Below are 23,581 nucleotides of genomic sequence, written 5' to 3'. Positions count from 1 at the left end.
TACTCCAGACAAAGCCTGATCAGGGGCCACTGGCAAATCAGTGACAGATTCCTCAGTCTGCCACAATAGGCCCTTTCCAGCTGGCTCTTCAACTGTATTTCTAGCTTCAGCTCCTCCTTACACACTGGCCAAGCACTCCTATCCAAAATACCATTCCTCGTCTGATAGAAAGTTTTCCACCCTTACCCTAAACACTCAGGCCAGGATGTATTATTCCCTCTAAAACTCCAGAATAGCGGGACGCCTGGTGGCTCAGTGGTTGGGCATCCGCCTTCCACCCAGGTATGATCCTGGGATCCAGGATGGCGCCTGCTTCTCTGTCTGCCTGTGTTTCTCCCCCCCACCCTTAATGAATAAATAAACAAAATCTTTTTTTTAAATTAAGAAAATAAAACCCCAGAATAGTTAAACTGGTCTTAATTATCCCCTTTTTCAGCCCATTGCCACTAGCCTGTATTTTCGGGCCGCCATAATACCAGTCAATAAAAGATCTCTTGGACAGCGTCTAAATGAGTGGTTTGGATTTCAGGCCCATTTGTGTAGGGAGTGAGGGGGCTGGAGACGGGACTAGGGCTCAGCTTCTCCCATCTGCACTGCCCCTGCTCAACTTTAGGTGGAATCCCTCGGGCACTAACAGCAGCTTTCCTTGTCACCATAGCGACGGGTGGGCCGAGAAAGCAAAATCTCCCTTCGGAACTACATCTCCCATCATGCACCCGGGCCCCGGGTGCCGGGCTCAGGCTGAGGTCTGAGACCCCAGCCCACCCCCGGGAACCGGGAGGGGTCGGACATGAGGAGCAGAGCGCAGGGGTACTTCTGCGCTCCTGGCCCACCGCGGAGGTCGCAGACCCCCTATCATTTAGCAGGCCTCTCGGGCCTGTGCTTAGCACCGCCACATCAGGCCTAATATGGCCGCTCGTGCCGGGGAGCGGCGTGGTGCGCAGAGAGCCGGGCCGAGGTCCGAGGCCAGGGACTGCTCCCGGCATTCCTCGCGGGCGTGGCGTAGGCTCCCCTCGCCATCTCCAGGTCTCGCGAAAAGGAGACCCTCGGGCTTTGAGGTGAGACCCGAGGCTCCGCGGGCCTGGCCCGGTGCTGTGGCGAAGGGCGGTGTCGCTGCCGGAAGTGAGCCACAGGCCACCGGGGTAGCAAGGTACAGAGGGCGAGTATTTTGAAAGGAGGACACCCACTAGTTTTCTGGGGAGGCTTTTGGATTGAGGACATCATCAAAGTTGTAAGGGATTACCTGGAGATCTGTGACTTGCAGAACGTTAAGACATCAGAGACAAACGGGGCCATCCATCACTGAGGCAGGTAGAAAGAGCTGTAGCCCCAACACAGAGCTCTGTGACAATGTGTGCCTCATAAATTCTTTGGGGGGGGGGCGGTTTGCTGAACTGTCACCCAGCAAGGCTGAGCACCCTTCGGAGCTCAGCAAATGTTTGTTGACTTACTGATTGCAGGTAGCATGACCCAGGCCTTGATTGAAGTGGAGCGAAAATTCGTTCCTGGGCCTGACACAGAGGATCGGCTGCAGGAGTTGGGGGGCACCCTGGAGCACCGCGTCACCTTCCGCGACAGCTACTACGACACCCCTGAGCTGAGCCTCATGCGGGCTGACCACTGGCTGCGACAGCGCGAGGGTAGTGGATGGGAGCTCAAATGTCCTGGAAGGCCAGGTGTCTCGGGACCCCACACTGAGTATGTGGAACTCATAGTTGAGTCTGCCATTGTGGCCCAGCTCTGTGAGGTACTAGGCACTGAGGTCCTGGGGGCTGGAGGTGTGGCTGCTGTCCTGGGCCCACTGAAGCTGCAGGAAGTAGCTAGTTTTGTGACTAAGCGTAGTGCCTGGAAGCTGGTGCTATCTGGAGCTGAGGAAGAGGAGCCTCCACTCAGGGTGGACCTGGATACAGCCGACTTTGGCTACACAGTGGGTGAGGTAGAGGCCCTGGTGCATGAGGAGGCTGAGATCCCAGCTGCCCTAGAGAAGATCCACAGCCTCAGCAGCATGCTTGGTGAGGGAGACAAACCCTTCTGTGCCTTCTTTCCTTCCGTATCCCTCTTCTGGATGTACCCCCTGAACCAGTTAGAGGGGAGGGCCTTGGGGTTATTTCTGTAATGGGGATTGTCCGGGCAATGTTTTGGAGGTCCTAGTTTGCTTTTACAGAAGCTGCCTAACCTGTATCGGATCCTTTCTTGTCCCTCATTTCCCCTAGTCCTTGCCTCATTTAGTTCTTACATCTCCAGCCACTCCCAAGTTTGTGTCCATTCTTTGCTTGACTCTTTCCATCCCCCAAACCCTGTCCTCTCGTTTTTACAACTACCTAGATCCTCATTTAATGTGTCCTGTTGGCTTTAAATAAAAGGCAAGAACACTGCATTTATGTGACAGACCATAGCACAAGTCGTGGCAGATTTTCTGTAGACAGTTCATCCACAGAAGGATGGGGTTGCACATCCCATGAGGCCTTAAAGTCCTGGAATGTTGCTCTCACTTTCTCAGCAGACATACACTGAGCTGAGTTTTCTGCTATATGCACAGTGTGCTTCCAGGCTCTAACAATAAGACAATGACTGATCATGGCTCCGGACCACATAGAGGCTAGAATTCTGTGTGATTCCCACGCCATGGCTATAGCTGCTGCTTCTTTCCATAGCCCTGTTTCTGTATGCATCTCTGCATGTGCTTCATTACCAACCTTAAGAGCTTTGGCCTGTCTTCATGGCACCTGAACTCTTCACCATTTCTCCTTGCTGGAGCAGAGGCTAATGCTTGGCTTCCCAGCCCAGCCCCTGCCTGAAGTGGCCCTTGTAGGCCCCACTTGCATAGGCCAATCAGGGTGTGCACTGATGGGTTATAGAAACTGGTTGGATGGCATTCAGAATCTCAGTGCTGCCTTGGAAACAACTTTGGGGTCTGGCTATGTGGGCAGGGAGCAGAGTCAAAGCATTTAAGGCTCTGTCTGGTTCTCTCCTCATTCTCCTTTTGCCTGCAGGTGTGCCAGTACAGGAGAAAGCACCTGCCAAGCTGATCGTGTACCTACAGCGCTTCCGGCCTCAGGACTATCAGCACCTGCTAGAAGTACTCAGCCCCAGCAAGAAGCCACAGGGGACTAAAGCTCCTGACAGCAGCCTGGGCTAGGGTGTCACTTCCTCAGCAGGGAAGAGAACTCTGGGTTTAATAGGGTTCTTTTCTGGGCTCACTATGCCTCCTTCCCTGGCCTTCTTCCCCAGTGGCTCCTCTCTCTTCAGCTCTGCCTGTTTTCACTTTACTCTCAGTTATCCTTCCTTGAGCCCTCCCTGGCTGCCTCCTCTCCCTCATCCGTCAGACACAATCTGTGGGCCGCCCCTCTCCCCTGGCCGCTAAGCAGCCTCCATTGATTTCCGCTCGTGTTTATAGGATTTCCACTTAGCCGTGATCAGTAGTTAAGCACAGGAAAATCCCTTGCCACCCCACCTCCCTTGGTCGATGCCATTGATTCTGCCAGCAGCTCCTAAACCGCCTTACAGCTGAGTTAGAGATGAGGGGAGGCAGCAGGGATTTCCCTGCCTTGGGGTGCAGGGAGTAGCAGCGGGTTGGGGAAGTGGGTGGAATCCCTGTTAGAAATCTGTAAGTCCTGGTTTTACTTTGCTACTGTGCCCTACTCAGGTCCAAATGGTAGAGTGCTTCCTTTGGAGGTTTAGAGGCAAATTTGCTCCCCAACCTGGAGAGGGTAGAAATGACCCTCCTTTGTTGAAACAGGATCAAGGGAAAATACAGACTTCAAGATAAAGAGACTCTTCCCTTGCTATGATTCATAAACATTTTCTATCTCAAATATACCCAAATATGGCTTTCCCCCCTCAGGCTTTATTGGGCTTTCATTATTCGTGAGAGGTGTGGGGGGGGCACCCCCCATGGATTTTGCAGAGGCAAGTGCAGGACCAGAGCGCCATCTGCTGGCAGCCGTCAGGTACAGGCTCTGAGTGGCTGGGACCTTGGAGAGTTTGGGACACAGGAGGATTTCAGACTGAGTGGAGGCTGAGTTATTGCCATGTTTCCATGGGCAAGTTGTTCACCTCAAAGATCTCCTGCACCGACTGGCCAAAGTGGTTGTAGGTAAGGCGCAACTTTAGCCTCAAGGGAGCCTAGGAATATGAGGGGAGACCAGGGTTAGCACCTGTGATTTCTCCTGTCCCTGGCCCTTATCACCAGGCGGTGGGGTGTGGGTGGGCGCTCCTAAGCTCACCTTGTTAGGATTGAGGATTCTGAGCAGCTGGGTCACTGGAAGGCCACTGTGAGCTGGAACTGTGTCCCCACTAGGAGCCTGTAGCTGCAGCTGGAAACTCTGAACACAGGAGGTTGGGCAGAGCACAGTAAGGCAGCTAGCTGGGCTCAGGCAACCCCTCCACACCCAACAGTTTCAAACCTTCTTCCCATAACTTCCCAAGCGCTTGTCTCATTTTTCCCCCCACCCACTTCCTCTGCTTGGCCTTTTCTCCTGGAGTGCCCAGGCCACTTTGAATCCTGGTCTTCTACAAACCTTGGGCACAGCAGCTTGGCAGATGAAGTGGATGACATCAGCCTCTGAGGTGTTGATAGCAGTGATGGTGATTAAGAGCAAAGCAGGAGTTCCAGGGGGTCGAACAAAAGACAGATTCAGCTGAAGTCCTTCACGTTCAAACACTCTGAGATTTGGGATGGAAGCTGGAGTATGGGAGAGAGAAGCAGCTCAGCGTATGGGCAAAACTAACAAGCTTATTCATTCATTCAATAGAAATTAAGTGAGCATCCACTGGGTGCAGGGCAGTCCTTTAGATGCTAGTGACAAAGTGGACAAGAAGATGAAGTCCCTGTTTGGAGCTGAGAGTCTAGTGGGCAGAGAAAAACAGTAAAACAATAAACAAGAAAACCACAAGAATCACAGATTAATTGGTGCCATGAAGAAAATATTCCATGTCAGAATAACTGGGAGTAATAACTTAAACAAGAGTGGCAGGAGCAGGCAATTGACATTTTAGCTGAGGCCTGGAGAATGAGAATGAGCCAGTCATTTAATGTGCTAGGCAAAAATATTCTGTGTAAAAGGAGCACAAATTGCAAAGGGCTTTGGTGAGAGGGCCTGAGGAGCTGAGAAGGGCCAGTGGAGCAGGAAAGCATAAAAGATGGGTTGGGATTCGGCACCTGGGCCCCACAGGACAGGGTAAGAAGTTTGGAACAAAGGGAAGGCATTGAGGGCTATCCAGGAGGGAGCTGGCACAAGTTAATGAACCCTCTTACCTATTAAGATGGAGATGTGATGGGGGGTTCACAGCACGGAAGAGGGCATGGGGACCTCGGTCCTTGGCAAAGAAGGAGGAACAGCACATTTCCACCCCTCCTTTTCTTAAGGTGTCTTCATCTGCCCTTTACTGAGGCTTACCTGGGGGTGGAGATGCAGAGGGCAGGTCACAGGGCAGGTCGAGGAGGTGTACTAGAACAGCTCCTGGGGAGGGTTCCAGAGGAGGTGGGGGCTGGGCAGCCCCGGAAGTGCCATCCAGGAGATCTAGCAGATCCAAGAGCTCAGAGGCCTGGGGGAAAGGGCAGAAGGAGCAGGGCTAGGTGTGAAAGCCGAACAAGTCCTCTTCCCCCTGGGGCTTCCGGCCTTCTCACCTGTGGCTCTGTGGGAACAAGACTGGCTTCTGAAAGTTGAGCTTCTTTGCTTTCCTTTATCTCCTCATCCTGAGTGCCACCTCGCTCCACAAGAGGCATCTTTTCTAGGATGGCAGCCCTGAGAGGATGGAATACAGGTGTGTCCGTCTGGGCAGACCCTGGGCTTTTCATAAGCAGCATATGGGAGGAAGGGTAAGACCGTGCCCACCCGGGCACATGGTGGGTTGGAGTGCCTTTCTGATTTCCTAAGATGGCACACTGTTGTTGCTGGTTTTCAGATGAGCAAGGAGGGTTGGAAGCCACTTGGCTTCAATGAACTATGGGTGGGAGGCCCTGACTGTAGAGGAGGAAGGACATAGGTGAGGATGAGACCCTTCCCAGAAAGGGGCACTGGGGAGAGGTCATCTGGCAAGAGGGCAGCGGTTTGGGTCCTACGTTGCAGCACAGTAATGGTCACACCTCATGTGGTCGTACTTCCGGAAGAGCATGTTATACTCCACGGCCCGCTGCTGCAGCTCCATGTCCAGGCAACTCCCATAGATGGACACCACCTGGCGGATGCGGCTGAGCCACAGGGTGATGTGTGAGTGGGAATGGCAGCCTGCCCTGCCCTTCCACCCCAGGATGTGGCACGGAAGGGAAAAGCCCCGCAGAGTGGGGGGCTACCTGCAATACTCAAAAGGCTCAGAAGGAAGAACCTAAGGGTTGGGGGAATTGGGGGTGTGTGCATGGACAGGGAGGGGCATCTGTCACTAGAAGCACCAAGACGATGGTCTATGGAGGGGCTAGGACCATTACTTACTTGTTGTCCCCACGGAGCCGGGTGCTGAGCTTCATGAGGGCAGTCAGGGCATATCCTCGGGTGGCTGGCAGGGACATATGGGACTGCAGCACCTTTTCCAACAGGGCCAGCACATCCTCTTCCTCCACCTTCGGTGAGGGACACAGGCAATAACCCTGGGGCATCCTGCCTTTTCTGCCAAGTCCCTCCACAGTGTGCATCCAATGTAGGTCTCACCTGAAGGGGCTCAGTCTCCTCACAGCTCCCCTCCAGCAAGAGGTCCCCATATTCTCCAATGCACCAGGCTGCCACTTGCACCAGTGGTTGCTGTGCGTGGTAAGAAAAGATGCTAGGCGAGGTCCTGGGTCCCCTCCCCACTTCTGAGCCCGGGAACCTCCTTTTATGCAGTGCAGAGATTGTGGGGTTTGGAGAGCTGGGGAAAGGGAAGGGTCTTGCATAGGAAGTTTATAAAGAGTTTGTGTCCTCTCCCCTCCCCTTTCCTGGCTCTTGGATGTCTTCTGCCCTCTGGTGGCCAAGTATCAGAACTACATAGGCTCACCAAAAGGGGCTAAAGGAGAACGAAGCTAGAGGGTCCCTCTCTTGAGGAAGGGGGGAGGGGGGGTATGTGGTTTCTGCCCACCCGACTTAATACGGAAAATGGACTGTAGATAGATAGTGGCTGGTTCTTCTTAATCTACTCAGCACCCAAGGTAATAAAACCTGATACATGCAGAAAGAGCACTATCTCATTTGATCCTCAAAAGACAGCTCTGAGAGGTAGGCAGGGTTGAGAGTTGATTACACTCAGTGCAGAGACTTCAATTAGTCATCTGTGGTTACACAGCCAGTAGGTACTAGAGCCAGGACAGAAGACCAGGTGTTCTAAATAAAAACAGGGCTAGATAGATAGATAGATAGATAGATAAATAAATAACAGGGCTCTATCCTTGAGTGTCTCTAGTAAGTAGGTAGCTGTGATCCCCAGAGAAAAACAGCTGGGCATCGGGTATAGGGAGTAAGTGGCCCAGGAAGGGCAGGAGGCCCTGGTTCTGGTGGTGGGAACAGTACTTGGGAGATGTCCTCTGCCAGGGCACTGTAGAGGCGGCGCACAGAGTAGGCATGTAGCTCCTGGGCACCCCCAATCAGCTGTGTCAGGTTGGCCACCGCATCATCCCGTACATGGGTGCCTGCCTGGAAGGGGTGAATGTGGCCATGTCAGGGTGGTAAACCCTGTCCACTCCCTCCCAGTTCTCTTAGATCAGTCCCTGCCTCACCGTTGTCAGCACACGCAGGATGGTGTCTATGTGCCACCGCTTGGTTGGGGCAAACCTAGGGGACATATGCCTCTTCAGCCCTGGTGCTGACCCTCCCCAGACTCTATTGTCTTTGCCTCCTGGGCACCTGTCACCTCACCTCTCTGCTGCCAGCAGGATGCCTGAGGCACAATCGGCCCGTAGATCAGGGGAGCAGGATTCCAGAAAGCTCTGTAGCTCTTGTGTCATGGCTCGCACATTGGAGCTATTCACCAGAGCCAGACTCAGCTCCAGGGCCCTCCTGGCAGGAGAAAGAGGTCTGTCTATCCCGGGTTGCCAGGTCACCCTGAGCTATGCCTCAGGCCCTTCCTGTCCCCTTAATCCCTCTCCTTCAGCTGCTCTGAGCTGGCCTAGGTCTTAGCCACCAGGTACGGGACCCTCTGTCCTGCTCACCGGCTAAGGGAGGCATCGACTTCCCGTAGACATTCCACCACAGTGGGCCGGTGCCGCTGCACCGCGCTGTGATCAGACTGCACCATACGCAGCAATGACGTCAGGGCAACATACCTGGCCAGAGTGGGAGAGGACCTAGATCACACCATGGTCCTCTGCCCCCTCCTTGCCCCATCCTGCTTCGAGTACTGGGATAACAGGAAGGTAAATCAGGAGACTCTGGAAGAAGGAGGCTCAAGGGCCAGGGGCTCAGTGGCACAGCCCAGCCAGACCCCTGGACTATTACCTAATGTTCTTGTCACTGTTGAGCAGAAAGCGGCCAAGGATGTTGACAGCCAGAACCTATGGAAGGCAAAGGTTGAGGAAAGTCAGGGAAGGAGCAACCTGCTCTTTAAGGAGTGCTGACGGCAGGGCACAGGATGATGGGTGGGGAGGAAAAACCAGTGAATAGAACCTGTCTGCCTGGCTGGGGTTGGGAGAGACATATGGGATGATACCCGCAAGCCGGTGGCAGAACGGATGTCCATGATGGTCAGCACCGTCTCAAATAGGACTGCATTGCCCGCATTTCGGCTGGTGTCTGTGTTAGTGGCCACCTGAGTGGATGGGAGAGAAAATGCAACTAGAAGGGGCTCTGTCCTTGCTTCAGGTCTCTAGAAGGTATCCACCTCATCACCCGTTCATCATCTGACAAAGTTCTCCAAGCCCCCATGGTGTGCCAGGGGCTGCCACACTTGGTGATCACAGTCTAGAGGGCAGCAGGGAGGTGATTATATGGCCACCATGGGGTGGGTGGTCATGAGAGGGGTACCCAGGGCTGGTAGGATCTCAGAGCAACACACCTAACCAGTGCCACTCTCCAGCGCCCCACCTGAGCCAGCAAGTCATTCATGGTCTCACTGCTTTCTTCATGGTTCCGGCCCAGAATCCGAAGCAGACGAAGTATCTGGACCTGAGATGGGTTAAAGATTGAAAGGTAGAGGGGTTCAAAGATGGTAAGGAGTAGGGTTGAAGAGAAAAATCCAGGGTTGAAGAAAATATTATGAGGGGTCTGGCTGGTTTCCTCGAGTTTCCCTGCCCCTCTCCCTCTCCTGCACAGGTCCCTTGGGTCCTAGGAGAGCCAAGGCATGTGAGGCCAGGGGATTTAGACAGGCTTTTTTGTTGTTGTTACCAAACTGGATTTCTGACCTTTAGGCATCACACCTTCCCGCATCAGTCTTGAGACAATCTGCGTGATCCTGTGCCTGCCACCCTTCTGCCTAAGACACTCACTGACCCCAAGTGTTCTCTGGGAGGTGGTCGCTAGCCACGGACTTACTGCTAAGCTCTTTGCTCCAGGGATACAGCAGTAAAGGGTTAGCGCACCTGCAGGAAGGGGTCGCTGACTCCAGATATGCTGTGCTCTGTGGAATATCCTGTTGTCACCAGAGTCCGGAGAATCTGCACCAGCTGGGGCACCACCTGGGGGAGAGGGGCACAGCCTCACCGGGCATACTTCCTCATCCTCTCAACCTTCAGCCCCATTCCAACCCCAGTCCCCTTTTCCTGGCCCAGGGCCGGCCCCTTTCACCAGCCCACCTTTTGAAAGTGCTTGAGGGCTGCAGGGCTTCGTTCACAGAGCTCCGTGATCAGCGTGATGGTGCCCAGCAGGATGCCTGGTGTGGGGCCGGGGGTGGGGAAGTGAATGATGGGACAGGGGCACAGGAGAATCTACTGCGTGTGTGTGTCCTGGACATGCTACCCTCCTCTTATGGGCTGCTGTGCCCTTCCCATTTTTCACTTCTGTCCATAGCCAGGTGAGGCAGGGGACAGGCAGCGGACAGGCAGCCCTGTGGTCTTACCGTGGTGGCGTTCATGAAGCAGTTGGGCACAGGGTGGGAGGAAGATGTTGGAGAGCTCCGGGACCTTCCGGATCATGTGCACGGCAGTCAGAACAGCCTGCAGAGACCAGGGGGAGGGGGCTCAGAAAGGGGCAGGGGTCTGCAAGGATGGACCTCCCACATTTATTTATTTTTTATTTTTTTAAAGATTTTATTTATTCATAGAGACACACATACACACACACACACACACACACAGAGAGAGAGAGAGAGAGAGAGAGAGAGAGAGAGAGAGAGAGAGAGAGGCAGAGCCACAGGCAGAGGGAGAAGCAGGCTCCATGCAGAGAGCCCGACGCAGGACTCTGATCCAGGGTCTCCAGGCTCACACCCTGGGCTGCAGGCGGCGCTAAACTGCTGCGCCACCGGGGCTGCCCGGACCTCCCACCTTTAACACATGGCAAACAGGACAGTTTGCGGTGGGACAAGTGCCTAGAGTCCTGCCATCTCACCTTCTTGCGCACATAGGAGCCAGGCTGCAGGAGCAGTTTTTCCACTTCAGTGGCCAGGTCCCGGCACATCTCAGCAGAGCCCACAGTGCTCAGAGTACACAGGGCCAGGCCTTGCACCACCTGAATCCCCTGGTTCAGGTCACTGCAGAGTTGGGAGGGTGGTCAGGCAAGCTCCGAGAAAGCCATCCTTCCCAGTACCTATATCAGGCAGCCCCTGGGATTTCCCAGCTCCCCACTCTCCCACCTCCCTGATTCCAAGTGCTTCCCAGAACCCTCTCACTTCTTGATGCTGTTGGTAATGAGCAGATGGGCATCCTGCCTCTCATCCAGTAGAAGCATGGCCCCCAGGTAGCCCACCCTCTTGTCTGTGAATCTGGGGGAGGCGATCAGTTTCAGGCACTCCATCTACGGGGAACGGGGCAGACCAGGAAGGGGCAGGGGTGAAACTGGAGGCACTAACATCTCTTTTCTATCTTTACCACCGGATTAATTTGTAGTAGCACCGTTTCCCATCATCCTCCCTTCAATACAGAAAAGGCTTCGTACGTTCAAAGCTATTGGGTAGTCAGTTTCAAGGAACCGGGAGTCAAGGAAGCTGGGAAAGAAAAAGAGGCGGCTTGAATGGGGCTGGCCAGAAAATGAAGGGTTCAGTCAGCTTCTGACCAATAGGGGTTGCATTGGAGAAGGAGGTCGGCGGTGTAGGCTGTGAAGGAGGGCTCAGAAACCTTGTAAAATAAAAAAAATCCGGGCGCAAGTAGGTGAGGGTGCTCAAGATCCTGCCCCATTAGCCTCCCTCATCAAGCTCAGAAGGGAGGCGTCCCTGCCCAGTACCTGTCCAAAGTGGGCGGGGTAGCCCAGCATGTGGACGTAGAGCAGTTTGGCCAGCTGGCGGTGCCTGTGCAGAGGGTCCCCATCGCGGAAGGAGGCGCGGATGTGGGCGCACTCCTTTTGAATCACCTCCCGCTCCTGGGCTTGGGTCTTGGCCCCACGGATCTCCTCGATTAGATCTTGAAGCTTCAGCGAAGGCACCACCATCCTGAAGGGGCAGAGCCCGGAAATGGGAGAGGGCTTTAAACCTCTCGGGCCGGGGGTGCCTGGCCTTCCAGCCCTGGCTCGCTCTGTGCCAAGATCCTGAAGGATCGGGTCCCGCAGCTACCCTAAAACAGCCTGCATTTACCTTTTCCCACTTGGGTTTCCAAGTTCCGCCCCCTGCCCCCCGCGGGAGGAGATCCCCACTACGCATGCGTCCCCGCCCTGCCTGCTCCTACGGAGCCTGCGCCAGAGCCCCGCCCACCCCCCGCCCCCCGCCCCCCGCCCCCCGCCCCCAGGTCCTTCGGCCCCACCTGCTTTCCCATCCCTAGCTCGGCCTTTCCTTTCCTTCCAGGGTCCTGCGCTACCTCTTCCGCGGGATTCCCCGCCAAGGTCACGCCTCAGGCGGCCTCAGCTTCACACCGGGACGCCAGCCCTAACGACAGCCTCACCTGGCTGGTCTCCACTCCGCTCCTCTCCCCCCAGCGCTTCCTGGTGCGCGGCCCGACGGGGGTTGGTACTTGGTCTGGTCCTTCCCTCTCTCCGCCCCCCCCGCCCGTCACGGGACCCCGCCCCCCGGGCCGCCCCGCAGAGCGGTCTAGAATCCTCTGACCTCCGTCTTCAGGCTTGGGAGTCGAGGGCAAAGAGCTCTTCCGGCGGCAAGACTGCATCGCAGGCCTGGGTTCCCCAAGAGGCCTCTTTGTACACTCTCACCACCCAGAGGCCCTCAGAGAGTTTGGATTTGAAGCCATCGCACCCCAAAGGAGATGACAATCCCCCCCCTTTTTTGAACTTTTTTATTAATATATTTTTTTGTTAAATTTCTTTGTATTTTTTTTTCCTGCAAGACTTGGTGTTGGCGGCACTGTTGTAGTTTAACTTCAATCCCAAATTCCATGAAATAGAAATCAGAAGTAAAGGTTTAGAGGGAAGGAAGGGAGGCAGGCCAAGGAGTAAACAGAGTTTGACTAGAAAAAAAGAAGAGGGTATATGTGGTGGGCATTCCCAGGCAAGGCCATTCCTTGAGGGAGGGGGTTGGCAGGCAGCTCGCATCTGCCTCATGCAGGGGAGGGAGGAAAGATCCCCTGGGGACCCTACAGAGGGGTCCCCCTCTTCCTAGGGCTTCCTGCCCCCAGGGGAAAGCTATTAACAGGGATCAGCCACAACCTCAAACAGGGCTCTCCACCCACCTCTCACCCTGGTTTGACTCCCACCTCTGCCCTGCCTGGAAAGTGTGTGAGAGACTGGCTTCCTTTGATCCCTCTTTCTGTTGTTTTCCCATTTCACAAGATTCTGATGTGAGGGGGAAGGGATATAACCCACTTAGAAACTACTAAACTCGTCACAGCTTCTGCTGCTCTGTGAGTTCCTGTTATCTAGGCTGGTTGTGTTCCCTGGAAATGCCTCCCCCCCACCCCCACGCCACAACTGCCAGAGCTGGGGAGTGGGGTCCTAGCTCAAGTGCCTTTAACCCTCTGCAGTAGAAATGTCTTCTTCAGGCCCCTTAGAAATCTAATCAAAGGCCACAAGTGAGTCCAGACCAATCAAATAAACTATTAGGGGGACAGAGGAGGGTGGGAGAGGTCAATGGGTAGACGTGACAGCATCGGACATTTTCTTTCCTTTACACATTGCTCTTGACAAGGCATGCCACCCCAGGGGGTCGGACGAGGGGCTGGCCGTTGAGGAAAGGAAGAGGGAGATCCTAGGGAGTCATTCTACTTTTCATCTCCCTTATCTCCTTCAGGGAAGGATGGAGTTAGGCAAGAACCTAGCTCAACGCTTGGAGGTGAGATAGGCTCCTCCAAGGTCAGAGATGGAGGCCGCTCCTCCTCTGCCTCTTTCACTAGGGCCACACAGGGACACCAGGCCCCTTGGGTCAGGGAGCCACAGCAGCTCAGCCAGTGCCTTGCCCGGTATACAGTCATCCCTTCTCTGTTTTCTTCTTCCTTTCTACTCAGCTTCCAAAAGACTCCTCAGGACCCCAAACCCCCACCCTCATCAAAGTTCAGGTCTAAAGAAAAGGCGGGGAAGACATGGGGCAATGGTCTGACTTAGATTTGTGTGTCTCAGAGAAGAGAGCAACTCTGAGCAAGAAAAGCCCTTCATATGTAAACAATCTAGAGAGAGAGGTGGGGGTGGGGTGGGGAGGGAAGACAGAGACAGATCCAGAGTAAATGAGAGAGTCTGAAAGGAGAGCTGGAAAGAAAAAGCAAAAGACAAAATCAAAGGGGGACAAGGAAGAAAGGGAAGGGAGAAGAGAAAGAAAGGAGAAAAAACAACCAGGAGGAGGAAAGGAGAAAAAGGCAGGTCAAAGAAGTGAAGAGGCAGCAACCAAAGCCAGAATTTGGCTGGGCAGGAGCCTCAGGTGAGGAGCTGGGAGAACAGGAACGCCAGGCTGAGGTCCAGGAGGGCCACGGCTCCCACCACCAGCGGGTTGGCAGCTCCCTAGAGAGATAGGGAGAAAGGCAGTCTCAGCCCCTGACAACTATGTCCAGCGACAGGTCCCACCTTCTGCCCTGGCAGAAGCGGCAAACTGAGGGTAAGGTCAGAGCCAGGGGCATCTCCAACCTTTGTTCTGGATCGCAAAAACACCTGTCTCCTCCCAGGCAGGGCCCCTCCTTCCCTCTGGCTCCCTCAGTCAGGAACAGCCCTTCCAACCCCCCCCCCCCACAACTCCCATCTCACTGGCAAGTCACGTGGCCCAGGCAGAAGGTGCCTGGCCTTAGTAGCAGACGTTGGCAGCAGCCCTCTTACTGCGGTAAAGCAGAGAGGGATGAAGGGGTGAGGATGTGGTTGCTAGGAAACCGTAGGAGGTCTGGCGTCCAATCAGAGTAGAGGGTTCTGGGAAACTCCACCCCTCCCAGTTTTCTGCCTCCTTTCGCATTTCCCTTCTTCCCAGGAGAGGGAGGGAGAGCCAGGGTAGGGAGGGAACAAGCTTTTCCTTTTTTATTTCTGGGCACCAAAGAGAGAAAGTGTGGAGGTGGGGGTGGGGGTGGGGTAGGAAGCCAGGAGCTGGAAATGATATGGAAGGAGAACAGAGAAAGATGTTTTGGCTCTACCGTTCCTTACTGGTAACCTTGGGCAAATTACTATAAGTGCTCTGGGCCTCAGTTCCCCCATCTGTCAAATGAGGGAGCTGGAGATGGTTTCTAAGGCTGCTTGCAGCTCACAAGTTCCCTCTTTTTTTTTTTTTTTTTAAGGTGGGATATAGTCCAAGAATGGGCAGGCAGAAAGGAAGCTGAGTCCAAATCAGAGCCCCTGAAGGAATCAGAGAGAGGTCTGGACAGGATGAGAGGCAAGGCTTTGAGGTGGAAAGGGGCCACAACGCGGGGACGGAGGGCAGCTCACCGGCTGGGCGGGCCTCTCAGTTGCAGCAGGCTCCTCAACCTCTTCCGTCAGGCACCTGGCCTCAGGACCCCTCAAGGATGGGCCCTTCAGGACCGGTGTGGCCATGGGCTCAGGCTCCGAGCCCCCTGGGGCTCTCAGCTGGGGCAAGGGCTCTTCGTCCTCCCCTTCCTCCTCTCGAAGACTTCCAGAGCTGTCGCTGCAGCCTCCGAGGAGTGGGGAACCGTCTCTGGGCCCTGGCCCCTGCATCCCAGCCTCGTCCTCAGCCTCATAGCCAGCTAGTTCCTCTGCCTGTTCACTGGGGCCCCCCCACTCCTCAGGCCAAGCTTTGGGGCTGGAGAAGGGACCCCGGTCCCCTCCAGGAGGCAGTGGGCTCCGGCGGGCAGGGGGTCGCCAGGGTTGGCGGGAGGAGGCAGGACTGCTGGGCAGTTCAGGGGAGCCCTCTGAGGGGGTCAGTCCATTCTCGTATACCCCAGGGCTGTCCTCATCCAAGGGCTCTGTGTCAGAACCTTCTGAGTCCTGCCTGGGTCTGCGGCCTGTGGCAGGGATAGCTAAGAATCAGAGGGGCCTAACTGGCCTGGGGCAGCAAAAACTAGAGCTTTATCCTGTCTGGGCACCTCCCAGGATGTTGCCACCCTAGCCTCTTGGAACCAGACCGCAGACCCCTAGTCCTTATTACCCTGTTTTATAAATTCCCAATTCCACTCCCCAAACAACTGGGTGTGGCCCCCACCCTCATCCCCTTAGAGCTTCAAACCTTGGCTTTTCCCACCCCAGTCCTCTGCAGGGACTTCCTTCCCTTTCCCCCACACGTGAGCCCCTCCAGCTCCCCGGGCTGCCCACGCCTCACCTGGGGCCTCTAACATGGGTTGCAGGTCCTGGGCTATCAGTTTGGCCATTCGAGCTGCCTCCACAGCCTTCTCAGCGACACTGCTGGCTGCCACTGCCTTTAGGAGGGCATCTGCCGCCCTGTCGGGTTCCAGGGACAGGGACTTAGCAGGTCTGCTCAGATGCTCCCGCCCCCTGGCCTGTGTCCCCATCACATCATGGTCTCTGGATCTGAGTTCACCTCTGGAGTCCTCAGTCTTGCTCACACACTGCCAGCTGCCCCCCTCCCTGGCCAGCCAGGGCAGCTGGCCTCTGGTTCCCACTCCTAGACCTGGAGTCTGTGCCTGCTCTCATCACACTCTCCTGTTCCTCTCACACCTGCCACCATCATGTCCTATAGTAACACTTCCCTTCTTCCAGCCACACCACCAGCCGCCTTCAACCCTGTTATGCCAGTCCCATCCTGCTCCCTTCCCAGGGACATCTGAGACCTTATGCTCTTAGTACACCTCGGATATTGCACCTTTAGTACAACCACAGATGGTTGCACATGCTTGGTTCATCCCAGCAGCTTCCCCCTCCCTGCCGCTTGTTCTGGGCCACCTGCTCCCCATGGCTAGAGCCTTCACCTCCTTTTCCCTTAGCACTGCTAACCCTCCTAACGTAACCCTTCCTCTCCCCTGCAGATTTCCTTTTTTTTCTTTTAAGATTTTATTTATTTATTCGAGAGAGAGAGAGAGAGAGAGAGAGAGAGAGAGAGAGAGAGACAGGCAGAGGAAGAAGCAGGGTCCATGCAGGGAGCCTGACGTAGGGTGTGATCCTGATCCCTGGGACACCAGGATCACGCCCTGGGCCAAAGGCAGGCGCCAAACCACTGAACCACCCAGAGATCCCCCTCTGCAGATTTCCTAATGTGGCAATTTCACAGGCTGCTTTTCTTTAGCTGCTTCTATTACCATACTGTGCTCATCCCTAGGTCACTGCCCCTGCCTCCCTGATCCATCGTATCCTTTCTGAGCTCTGGAATTGGGGTAAGCATAGGTCCCCACTTTTTGCTCTTCCTTCTCCCTCTCCCAGCCACCATGCATTTCTCACCATCGCGATTATACCTTCTGAATAAGCTCTTAGTTATCTTCCCTGCCACGTGTCCCTCCCCTTGGGCCCTGCTTCCTGGGTATGGGCAGCCTTTCCCCATGGTGGTTTCTCAGTTCTCCCTTTGGTGTCAGATGCTTCCTCAGTTTCCCTTCCTTTCCGCCCTCTGCTGTTAACTGCAGATGCCCCGTGATCATTCAGTGAGTTCTGTAATCCTGACTGAAGTTGGGGTACAAAGGGGCAGAAGTAGAGGTAATCAGACATACTTGGGCTTAAATGGATCAAGCCTCTGCTGCTGGCCCCGGGTTTGTTTTATCTGGCTTGGGAAGGCAGTCTGGGTTCCAGGGTAGGAAGAAGGGTGGTGGGGTTCACTGTATTCTTAAGCCTACCCCCTTTCTATGTCCCTCAGGAGATATGGCCAGCTTCTTCCCCTCAAACCTGCTGGGTCAAGGACTTTTAGAACCTGTTTGGAGGGACCTCAGATAACCCTGTTCTCTCTTTTGGCTGTCAGATTCTATATGACTAACCCTGCCCTGAAACTAAGCTGGTCTCAGGGTTTAGGGCAGGGGAGGATGATCACAGTCTCGGGTTGCATGGAGTTCTGTCGGCAGGCCGAAAAGCTTTAACACTGACAAGGGGCTGTGTTTTTGTTTGGAGGGTGTAGATGAGCAAGTCCTATTCAGTAGATCCAGTCATCAGGCCAGGCTCAGGCTACCTGGCAGAGGCACCTGCTGCTGAGGCTCTGCTGTTTCCATGGCAGCTGGCAACCAATCAGATTTGCCAGGCCTGTTGCTGGGGAGACCAACCAGCCTCCTCCCACTGACAGATCTTTTCGGCTACAGAGATCAGTTTTTCCTGTCCATGCCTGTTTCTCATCTAGGCTAAAGTGCTCCCTGGTGCCCTGCCCTCCCCCTTCCCTGGCTTAAGGCCCTGGACTCTAACGGCCTAGACACTGAGATGTAGCTACAGATAGACATCTCTGGGTCAGGCATCTACTTTGGGTATGACCTGTTTCTACATACACATCTTGGGCACCCCTTATACACACTCACTGGAGCATATTTGGACATATCTTGGCCTCTGATCCTTTGAAACAGGCTCAAATTTAAACAAATCCTTCAACCATACCCTCCCCTTTAAAGAATATCCAATACATAAAAATTCACACTTCTGAGTTGTATAAATCAGAGGTCTGTGAACCTCATTACAAATGGCTTCCTTTAGGTCTGTGCTATCTAATCCAGTACTTAGAATGTGACTAGTCTGATTTGAAATGATGCGCTATAAACATAAATAAAATATATACTAGGTTTCAAGACACTTAGTAAAAAAAAAGGGGGGGGAATGTAAAGTCCCTCATTAGTAATTTTATGTTGATTATAGGTTGAAATGATCACATTTTGGATATATCGGTTTAAATAAAAATATACTATTTATGGGGCACCTGGCTAGCTCACTCAGTGGAGCATATGACTCTTGATCTCGGGGTTGCTTGAGTTCAAGCCCCATGTTAGGCCTAGAACTTACTTTTTAAAAATGTAATAATACCTTTTATCTGTTACTTTTTATTTTTTTCACAGGGCTACTAGAAGATTTAAAAATCAAATATTTGGCTTACATTATATTCCTACTGCACAGTGCTGCTTTAGATAATAAGATAACGCATGGATAATAAGATAATCATGTAATCTGATTTAGGGAGAGAAAATTTCATTTATAGGCAAGGCTCTTCCCCTCAAATCTTTATCAGTTGGGTAAAGGGAGGCAGAGGAGGCAAAGCTGAGAGGAACTAAATTTCACGTGGCTAGGTCAGCTGTACAAACTAGATCTCCCCAAAGCCCAAGGCTGAAATAACATCAGTCTGTGGGCAGGCCGGGATGTGGCTAGGAATGCACATTCCCTGTCCCTCTGCCCAGGGCTGCTGCTTCCAGCTGCAGGAGGAACACTGAGGACATGTCTGAGTTCCAAGAGGTTTCTGAGCATGCACAAGCCAGCGCTCCTTGCTACTCCCACACACAACAATGACACACATCCCCACAAAAGACACTAAGACACACTTATAGTCTAACACGGCTTCCCTCAAATACCCAGCCACCCACAGTTACACCCACATCCACCTGTGGCCTCAGATATAAACACTCCAAATACCCAGGGCTACAACTGCTTGGCCCTAGGCCTGCTCTTCCCCCACCAGGCCCTAGGCCTTGGGTCCTGGCCCTCCCCGCCCCCGCCCCCAACTGTCCCCAGGGTACCTTCTCCACTTAGCCCAGCTCTGGCCTCTGCAGCGGATGCCCACCTGGCAGCGGCGATCTCCTGGCGCTGGCGGGCAGCGCTCACGGCTCGACGGGCGCCTTCGACAGCCCTGTCCACCTTCTCCTTGACCTTGCCCCGGCGAAGGGCCAGAGGCAGGAGGCTGCGCACGCGGCCCCCGTGCACCAGCCGGTTGCGCTTGTACTTGCCCTCCTCGCGGGAGCCGTCGGGGCGGGTGGTGCGTCCGTAGCCGTGCCGCCGGTTGCCCAGCCACTCGCCCTCGTAGCGCAGCCCGTTGGAGCGCTGGCTCACGCCGAAGCCGCTGCGCCGGTCGGCGCGCCATTCGCCCGCATACACCTCGGTGGCAGAGCCCTCGATGAGGGCGGGCGGAGCCGGGGCCGGGGGCCCGCTGGCCTCGGAGCCCGGGGGTCCTGTGCTGCCCACCTCGCTGCTCACCTCGCTGCGCAGGGAGCCCCGCTTGCTGCCCAAGGAGCTGCGGCGCCCGCCCGCCCGGAGCCCGCTGAGCAGCAGCGAGCGGCGGAAAAACCCGCCGGCCGCGGGGGTGCGCTTTCGGGAGGACGCGCCGTCGGCGTCCCCCGGCCCGGCCAGCACGAAGCCGCCCCGGGAGCCCGAGGCCGGGCTGCCTCCCTCGTCGCCCGGCAGGGGCAGGGGCGGGGGCGGTGTCGGGGGGTCGCTGTGGCCTGAGTCCAGGGAGGTGCGGCGGGGCGAGCGCAGCAGCGCCGCCTGGTGGTAGGGCACACTCTGGCGCACCCCGTAGCCGTGGCGCTTCCCGGCCTGCCACTGGCCCTGGTAGGTGCCTGCGGGCGGGGTGGGACGGGGAGAAAGGGTCAGGAGCCGCTGCTTCCTGCACCCCAGGCCCCCAGCGCCCCTGGAGGCCTACGTGTCGGGAGGGAGAGGTGGGGACAGTCCGCGTGGAGATCGAGGACAAGCACGAGGAGCCGGGACGGGCCAGGCTGGGTCAGAAGGTGTGCAAGAGCAGAGTGAGGACGGACGGCAGGAGATCTTTGGATTTGGGGCGTGCAGGTAGATGAGGGCAAGGGGGAGGGACAGGCAGGCTGGGGGTGGGTGGAGGGCAGATAGTCCAGAGGGTGTGAGGGACAGGCTTGACGGGGTGTTCAAGATAGTCATGTGACAAGCAGACAGGACTGTGAGAGGACAGGCGGGTGGAGGGAGAGGGCAGGGGGGCGACAGGCAGGTGGGGGTGGGCGAGGGTCAGGCAGACAGGGAGGGGGTGAGGGCAAGCAGACGGCAGCCCCGGGAGGGGGAGAAGCAGGCAAGGGCCAGACAGCTGAGGAAGGCGTGTGCGGAGGGGGGAGAGGGCGTCACGATGCGCGCGGGGGTGGGGGGCGCATATGGCTGGGAGGGCGGGCAGGAGAACGCCGGGCAGGAGGCAGATGGTGGGGAAGGCGGACGCAGGACAGGCGGACGGGGAGGCGCACGCGGACGAGCAGACACACAGTAGTGGGCCGGGCCCCGCACCTCCGTCGGAGTAGGTCTCGGTGCCGTAGCCGTCCTGGAAGCCGTCCTTCCAGAGCCCGGCGTAGCGCAGGCCCGACACGCTCTCCCACACGCCGCTGCGCCCCTTCAGCCCGCCCAGCCACTCGCCGCGGTACGTCCAGCGGCTCTTGCGCTCCACGCCCAGCCCTTCGCGCTTGCCCTGCTGCCAGTGGCCCTGGTAGCTGTGCCCGCCGGGCCCCGTGAAGACGCCCAGTGACTCGAAGCCGTGCGCCCAGCAGCCGCTGTACTCGCCCTGGGCGCCGGGCCCGGTGCACACGCCGTAGCCATGTGCCCGCCCCGCCTCCCAGCCCCCCACGTAGCAGCCCCCGTCGTCAAAGTCGAACTTGCCCCCGGGGGACATGCATGTAGTTGGCGCGGCCTCAGCCCCCCGGCGGCTCAGCGCATCCTGGGGCTGGAGAGCCGGCTGGGGGCCTGCGAGCCGGGCGAGGCCTGGGGGCGGGGGCAGTTAGACCGGGGCCGGGCGGGGGGGCCCCAGCGCGGGCAGGCAGGGCCGGACCCTCATCCTGAGTGGCTGCGGAGAAAGAGGGGGGAAGTGGCGAGCGAGGCCCCTCCTCTTTGCCCGCCGCTCCCTGGCCCAGTGGCTCTGGGGCATCAGCACCGCCCCCCAAGCCCCCACCCTTCGACAGCGTCTTCCAGCAGCTCCTAAGCTTTGGAGGCATGGGGGCTCCCCTACCCCTCCCTCCCTGTAGAGGGCCCCTCCCAGGACCTGGGGCCCCAACCCCCAGCGGTAGTCCCCCTTCTCCAGCCAAGAACCCCAAAAAGTCGAGCGTAGATGGCAGTAGCTGGCGAGGTGGGGGTGGTGGTGGTGGTGGTCCCTAAGAGGGGGCTGGGCAGAGTCGTAGGCCACCCGCTCCTCTGGCTGCTGTCAGAAGCCTTCTGCCCCTGTTCCGTGGCTTCCCAGGCAAGGGACGGGGGTTGAAAAGGTAGGGGAGGATCGGAGCAAGGTGGGCAGTGGGTTTGGTGGGGGAAAGGATGGCGATGGAGGAGGCTCCGCAGGGAAAAGGCGAGGGTGGGGATGGGCAGACAGGCGGAAGGGAGGGGGCAGGTTACTCACCATGTGGGCTGGGGCTCAGGCTGCCTCCCAGGCACAGCATCCATGGCAGGATACCTCCACTCCCACCTCGTCCCGACAAGCCAAAGCCCCCTCCCCTTCCGGAGAGACTGCTCCTACCCAGAGAGCGAAGGTGGGGGAGCCGCAAGAGAGAGTCCCCTCTCTCCCCAGCTGGAGGAGCAGGCGGTGGGGGTGAGGGGCGAGGTAGTGGGGAGGGAATGAGAATAGTGGAGGGGGAAAAATCTGCCTCGGATGGAGATAGGGAAGAGGAGCTGGGAACTGGATGGGGAGAGGGGGCTATCAAAAGGGGGTGTTTTTTTATTATTTTTTTCCTTCTTATGGTTGGGAGAGGAAAAAAAAATCAAAATTCCGATTCCATCCCAGCACAAATCAATGTTTGCTCCATCCCAGCATCACGGGGGAGGCTGGGCCAGGCAGATTTAAAGGGGCAGGGAGAAGAGAGAAGAGGAGAGGGTGGGGAGAGGAGGAGAGGAAAAAGACACAGTGGCGATGTTAGCAGTTGGGAGGGGGGGGTGCCCAGGCTGGAAAAGATGGGTGCCCGCTAAACCTAAGGAGAGGGAGGAGGCAGGTAGAGAGGAGAATGAGAGGCGCAGAGACCCCCAGGGTGGAAAGAAACTCTGGGATGCCAGCAGGGAGTGGGGTGAGACCGAGGGTGGGGGGGGGGAGAGGGGAGGGGAGCAGAGCCAGAGGGAGGAGACTGAGCTGAAGATGGGGAGGCTGGGGGAGGCCGAAGCCAGGCGGGGGAGGAGAGATGCAGGCGAGACCGGGAGAGGGCGAGAGGAATACAAAGAAAGAGGTGCAGGGGTGAGAGTTAAGGAGGGGGAGATGCTGCTGGAGGAGGGAGGGGGAAAGACCCATTCTGGGGCTGCTGAGGGTTGGCAAGCTGGAGAGAAGCTGGGGAGGAAGAGGGGGAAAGAAATAGGGAGAGTGAGAATGAATAAGGGTTGTAAGGGAGAGAGAAAGCTAAGCTCTGCACAGGGAAGGGCTGGCATGGGCATAGAAATCCAAGCAGGAAGAGCCAAAGCAGAGGCAGGAGGGCCGGAAGTGGTGTTTGCAGGGTTCCAGGGAGAAGGATGGACCTGCCAGCTGCTTGGATTGAAGCCAGGAAACCTTTGGGCATGGATGCCTGTGTCCACCAAGTCCACTGTCCTCCCTGGGTAACTGCTGCAGAGGGACCAGGGGGTTCCCTTACTTGCACTTTCTGAGGAAGCTTGAAATGGGGATCTGCAGGAAGCCTAGACCTCACTACCTTCCACCGCCCAGCAACTATTTCTCCCTGGGTTATCCCTCGAAGGGAAGGGGCAAGAGGGGTAGTTTTCAAGGGGAACGGGGGTGGGGGTGGGGGTCATGCTTGGTATCGACATGAAGACTTTGGGGCTTCGGAGCATTTGCAAACCTAGAAGCTAAGACACAGAGACATATTGGGGGGCCTCTATTGTACCAAGGCCCCTCCAGCCCACCACCCTTCCAGCCATTCCCAAGAGGGGCAGCACACCCTGGGCCTCATTGTTTACAGACAGAAGCAGGCACATACTCTCTTCCCTGCCTCTCAGCTTATGGGTGAGATGCTGCCTCCATCCCGCTCCTCAGCATTCAGGAGGGAAGACACTGTCCAAGTACACATGCCACGATCAGTAGTCAGATGTACTCAATTGCTTTCATTTTCCTACAAAGTCTGATCCCCTCCATCATTGTACAAAGAGAACTGAGGCCCAGAGGGGAAAGCCACTCACTAGAGTCACACAGCAGAGATGGCAAAGCTAGGATTAGAACCCTAGATGTTAGACCTCTGAGCCCTGTAACTCCTCCCAGGATTCCATACACTTGGGAACCTCCCTCAGACTCCGGAACTCTATTTTGAGTATTTTAGCAAAATAAAGAGGGTGAGGTTTGGAATAAACAGCAACGTCCCTTGAAATTTATTTTCCTAAAGGTGGATCAAAATTGGAGAAATGTATGTTAAGTCTCTGGGGCAGGG

At 56.1% G+C, this 23,581-nt stretch overlaps 3 protein-coding genes across 7 annotated transcripts; 1 reads left to right on the top strand and 2 right to left on the bottom strand.

Annotated features, from left to right (window-relative positions):
* The first annotated feature begins 704 nt into the window (after positions 1 to 704).
* Positions 705 to 3,770, top strand: THTPA (thiamine triphosphatase). Of its 2 annotated transcripts, none has more exons than XM_055309245.1 (3): positions 705 to 1,150; positions 1,461 to 2,012; positions 2,994 to 3,770. In XM_055309245.1, the coding sequence occupies exons 2-3, from the start codon at positions 1,466 to 1,468 to the stop codon at positions 3,137 to 3,139; spliced, it is 693 nt and encodes a 230-aa protein (XP_055165220.1). In that variant the 5' UTR covers positions 705 to 1,150; positions 1,461 to 1,465; the 3' UTR covers positions 3,140 to 3,770. The 2 variants fall into 2 exon arrangements, with proteins under 2 accessions (XP_055165220.1, XP_055165219.1); XM_055309244.1 differs by having other exon boundaries at positions 707 to 1,058.
* Positions 3,771 to 3,827: 57 nt separating this feature from the next.
* Positions 3,828 to 11,616, bottom strand: AP1G2 (adaptor related protein complex 1 subunit gamma 2). Of its 3 annotated transcripts, none has more exons than XM_055309239.1 (21): positions 11,277 to 11,616; positions 10,726 to 10,850; positions 10,446 to 10,587; positions 9,958 to 10,054; positions 9,695 to 9,771; positions 9,482 to 9,577; positions 8,988 to 9,068; positions 8,614 to 8,712; positions 8,403 to 8,458; positions 8,117 to 8,230; positions 7,824 to 7,964; positions 7,685 to 7,739; positions 7,479 to 7,601; positions 6,648 to 6,737; positions 6,432 to 6,559; positions 6,089 to 6,193; positions 5,630 to 5,747; positions 5,400 to 5,547; positions 4,521 to 4,684; positions 4,227 to 4,325; positions 3,828 to 4,125 (listed from the first exon to the last, which is right to left on the bottom strand). In XM_055309239.1, exons 1-21 carry the CDS (start codon positions 11,478 to 11,480, stop codon positions 4,024 to 4,026), a joined length of 2,364 nt encoding a protein of 787 aa, XP_055165214.1. In that variant the 5' UTR covers positions 11,481 to 11,616; the 3' UTR covers positions 3,828 to 4,023. The 3 variants fall into 3 exon arrangements, with proteins under 3 accessions (XP_055165214.1, XP_055165215.1, XP_055165216.1); XM_055309240.1 differs by having other exon boundaries at positions 6,104 to 6,193; XM_055309241.1 differs by lacking the exons at positions 8,614 to 8,712; positions 8,988 to 9,068; positions 9,482 to 9,577; ... (3 more) ...; positions 10,726 to 10,850; positions 11,277 to 11,616 and adding an exon at positions 8,571 to 8,589.
* Positions 11,617 to 12,050: 434 nt separating this feature from the next.
* On the bottom strand, positions 12,051 to 21,873 carry JPH4 (junctophilin 4). 2 transcript variants are annotated; one of them, XM_055309242.1, is made up of 6 exons: positions 21,586 to 21,873; positions 20,493 to 21,042; positions 19,039 to 19,810; positions 15,673 to 15,791; positions 14,826 to 15,358; positions 12,051 to 13,922 (listed from the first exon to the last, which is right to left on the bottom strand). In XM_055309242.1, the coding sequence occupies exons 2-6, from the start codon at positions 20,869 to 20,871 to the stop codon at positions 13,839 to 13,841; spliced, it is 1,887 nt and encodes a 628-aa protein (XP_055165217.1). In that variant the 5' UTR covers positions 20,872 to 21,042; positions 21,586 to 21,873; the 3' UTR covers positions 12,051 to 13,838. The 2 variants fall into 2 exon arrangements, 1 of the variants encoding a protein (XP_055165217.1); XR_008662387.1 differs by lacking the exon at positions 12,051 to 13,922 and having other exon boundaries at positions 15,223 to 15,358; positions 18,995 to 19,810.
* Between the last annotated feature and the right edge of the window lie 1,708 nt (positions 21,874 to 23,581).

Source organism: Nyctereutes procyonoides, unplaced genomic scaffold (assembly GCF_905146905.1).
Source record: "Nyctereutes procyonoides isolate TBG_1078 unplaced genomic scaffold, NYPRO_anot_genome, whole genome shotgun sequence".
Taxonomy (NCBI): domain Eukaryota; kingdom Metazoa; phylum Chordata; class Mammalia; order Carnivora; family Canidae; genus Nyctereutes; species Nyctereutes procyonoides.
The sequence above is the reverse complement of the archived record's forward strand: the minus strand, read 5'-3'. Positions and strand labels throughout refer to the sequence as shown.

What these genes read in the sequence shown, in the direction of transcription:
- AP1G2 (XM_055309239.1), bottom strand. Translation starts at nt 11,480, where the DNA reads ATGGTGGTGCCTTCGCTGAAGCTTCAAGATCTAATCGAGGAGATCCGT. An exon ending in ACCCCGCCCACTTTGGACAG is followed by an intron (nt 10,851 to 11,276) that starts GTACTGGGCAGG and finishes CGTTCCCCGTAG; the next exon opens with ATGGAGTGCCTGAAACTGAT. An exon ending in TTGTTCCCACAGAGCCACAG is followed by an intron (nt 5,548 to 5,629) that starts GTGAGAAGGCCG and finishes CCTTTCCCCCAG; the next exon opens with GCCTCTGAGCTCTTGGATCT.
- JPH4 (XM_055309242.1), bottom strand. Translation starts at nt 20,871, where the DNA reads ATGTCCCCCGGGGGCAAGTTCGACTTTGACGACGGGGGCTGCTACGTG. An exon ending in CAGGAGATCGCCGCTGCCAG is followed by an intron (nt 15,792 to 19,038) that starts GTGGGCATCCGC and finishes GGAACCCGACAG; the next exon opens with GGCGGCAGATGCCCTCCTAA. An exon ending in ACCCATGTTAGAGGCCCCAG is followed by an intron (nt 15,359 to 15,672) that starts GTGAGGCGTGGG and finishes TCCCTGCCACAG; the next exon opens with GCCGCAGACCCAGGCAGGAC.
- THTPA (XM_055309245.1), top strand. Translation starts at nt 1,466, where the DNA reads ATGACCCAGGCCTTGATTGAAGTGGAGCGAAAATTCGTTCCTGGGCCT. An exon ending in CAGCCTCAGCAGCATGCTTG is followed by an intron (nt 2,013 to 2,993) that starts GTGAGGGAGACA and finishes TTTTGCCTGCAG; the next exon opens with GTGTGCCAGTACAGGAGAAA.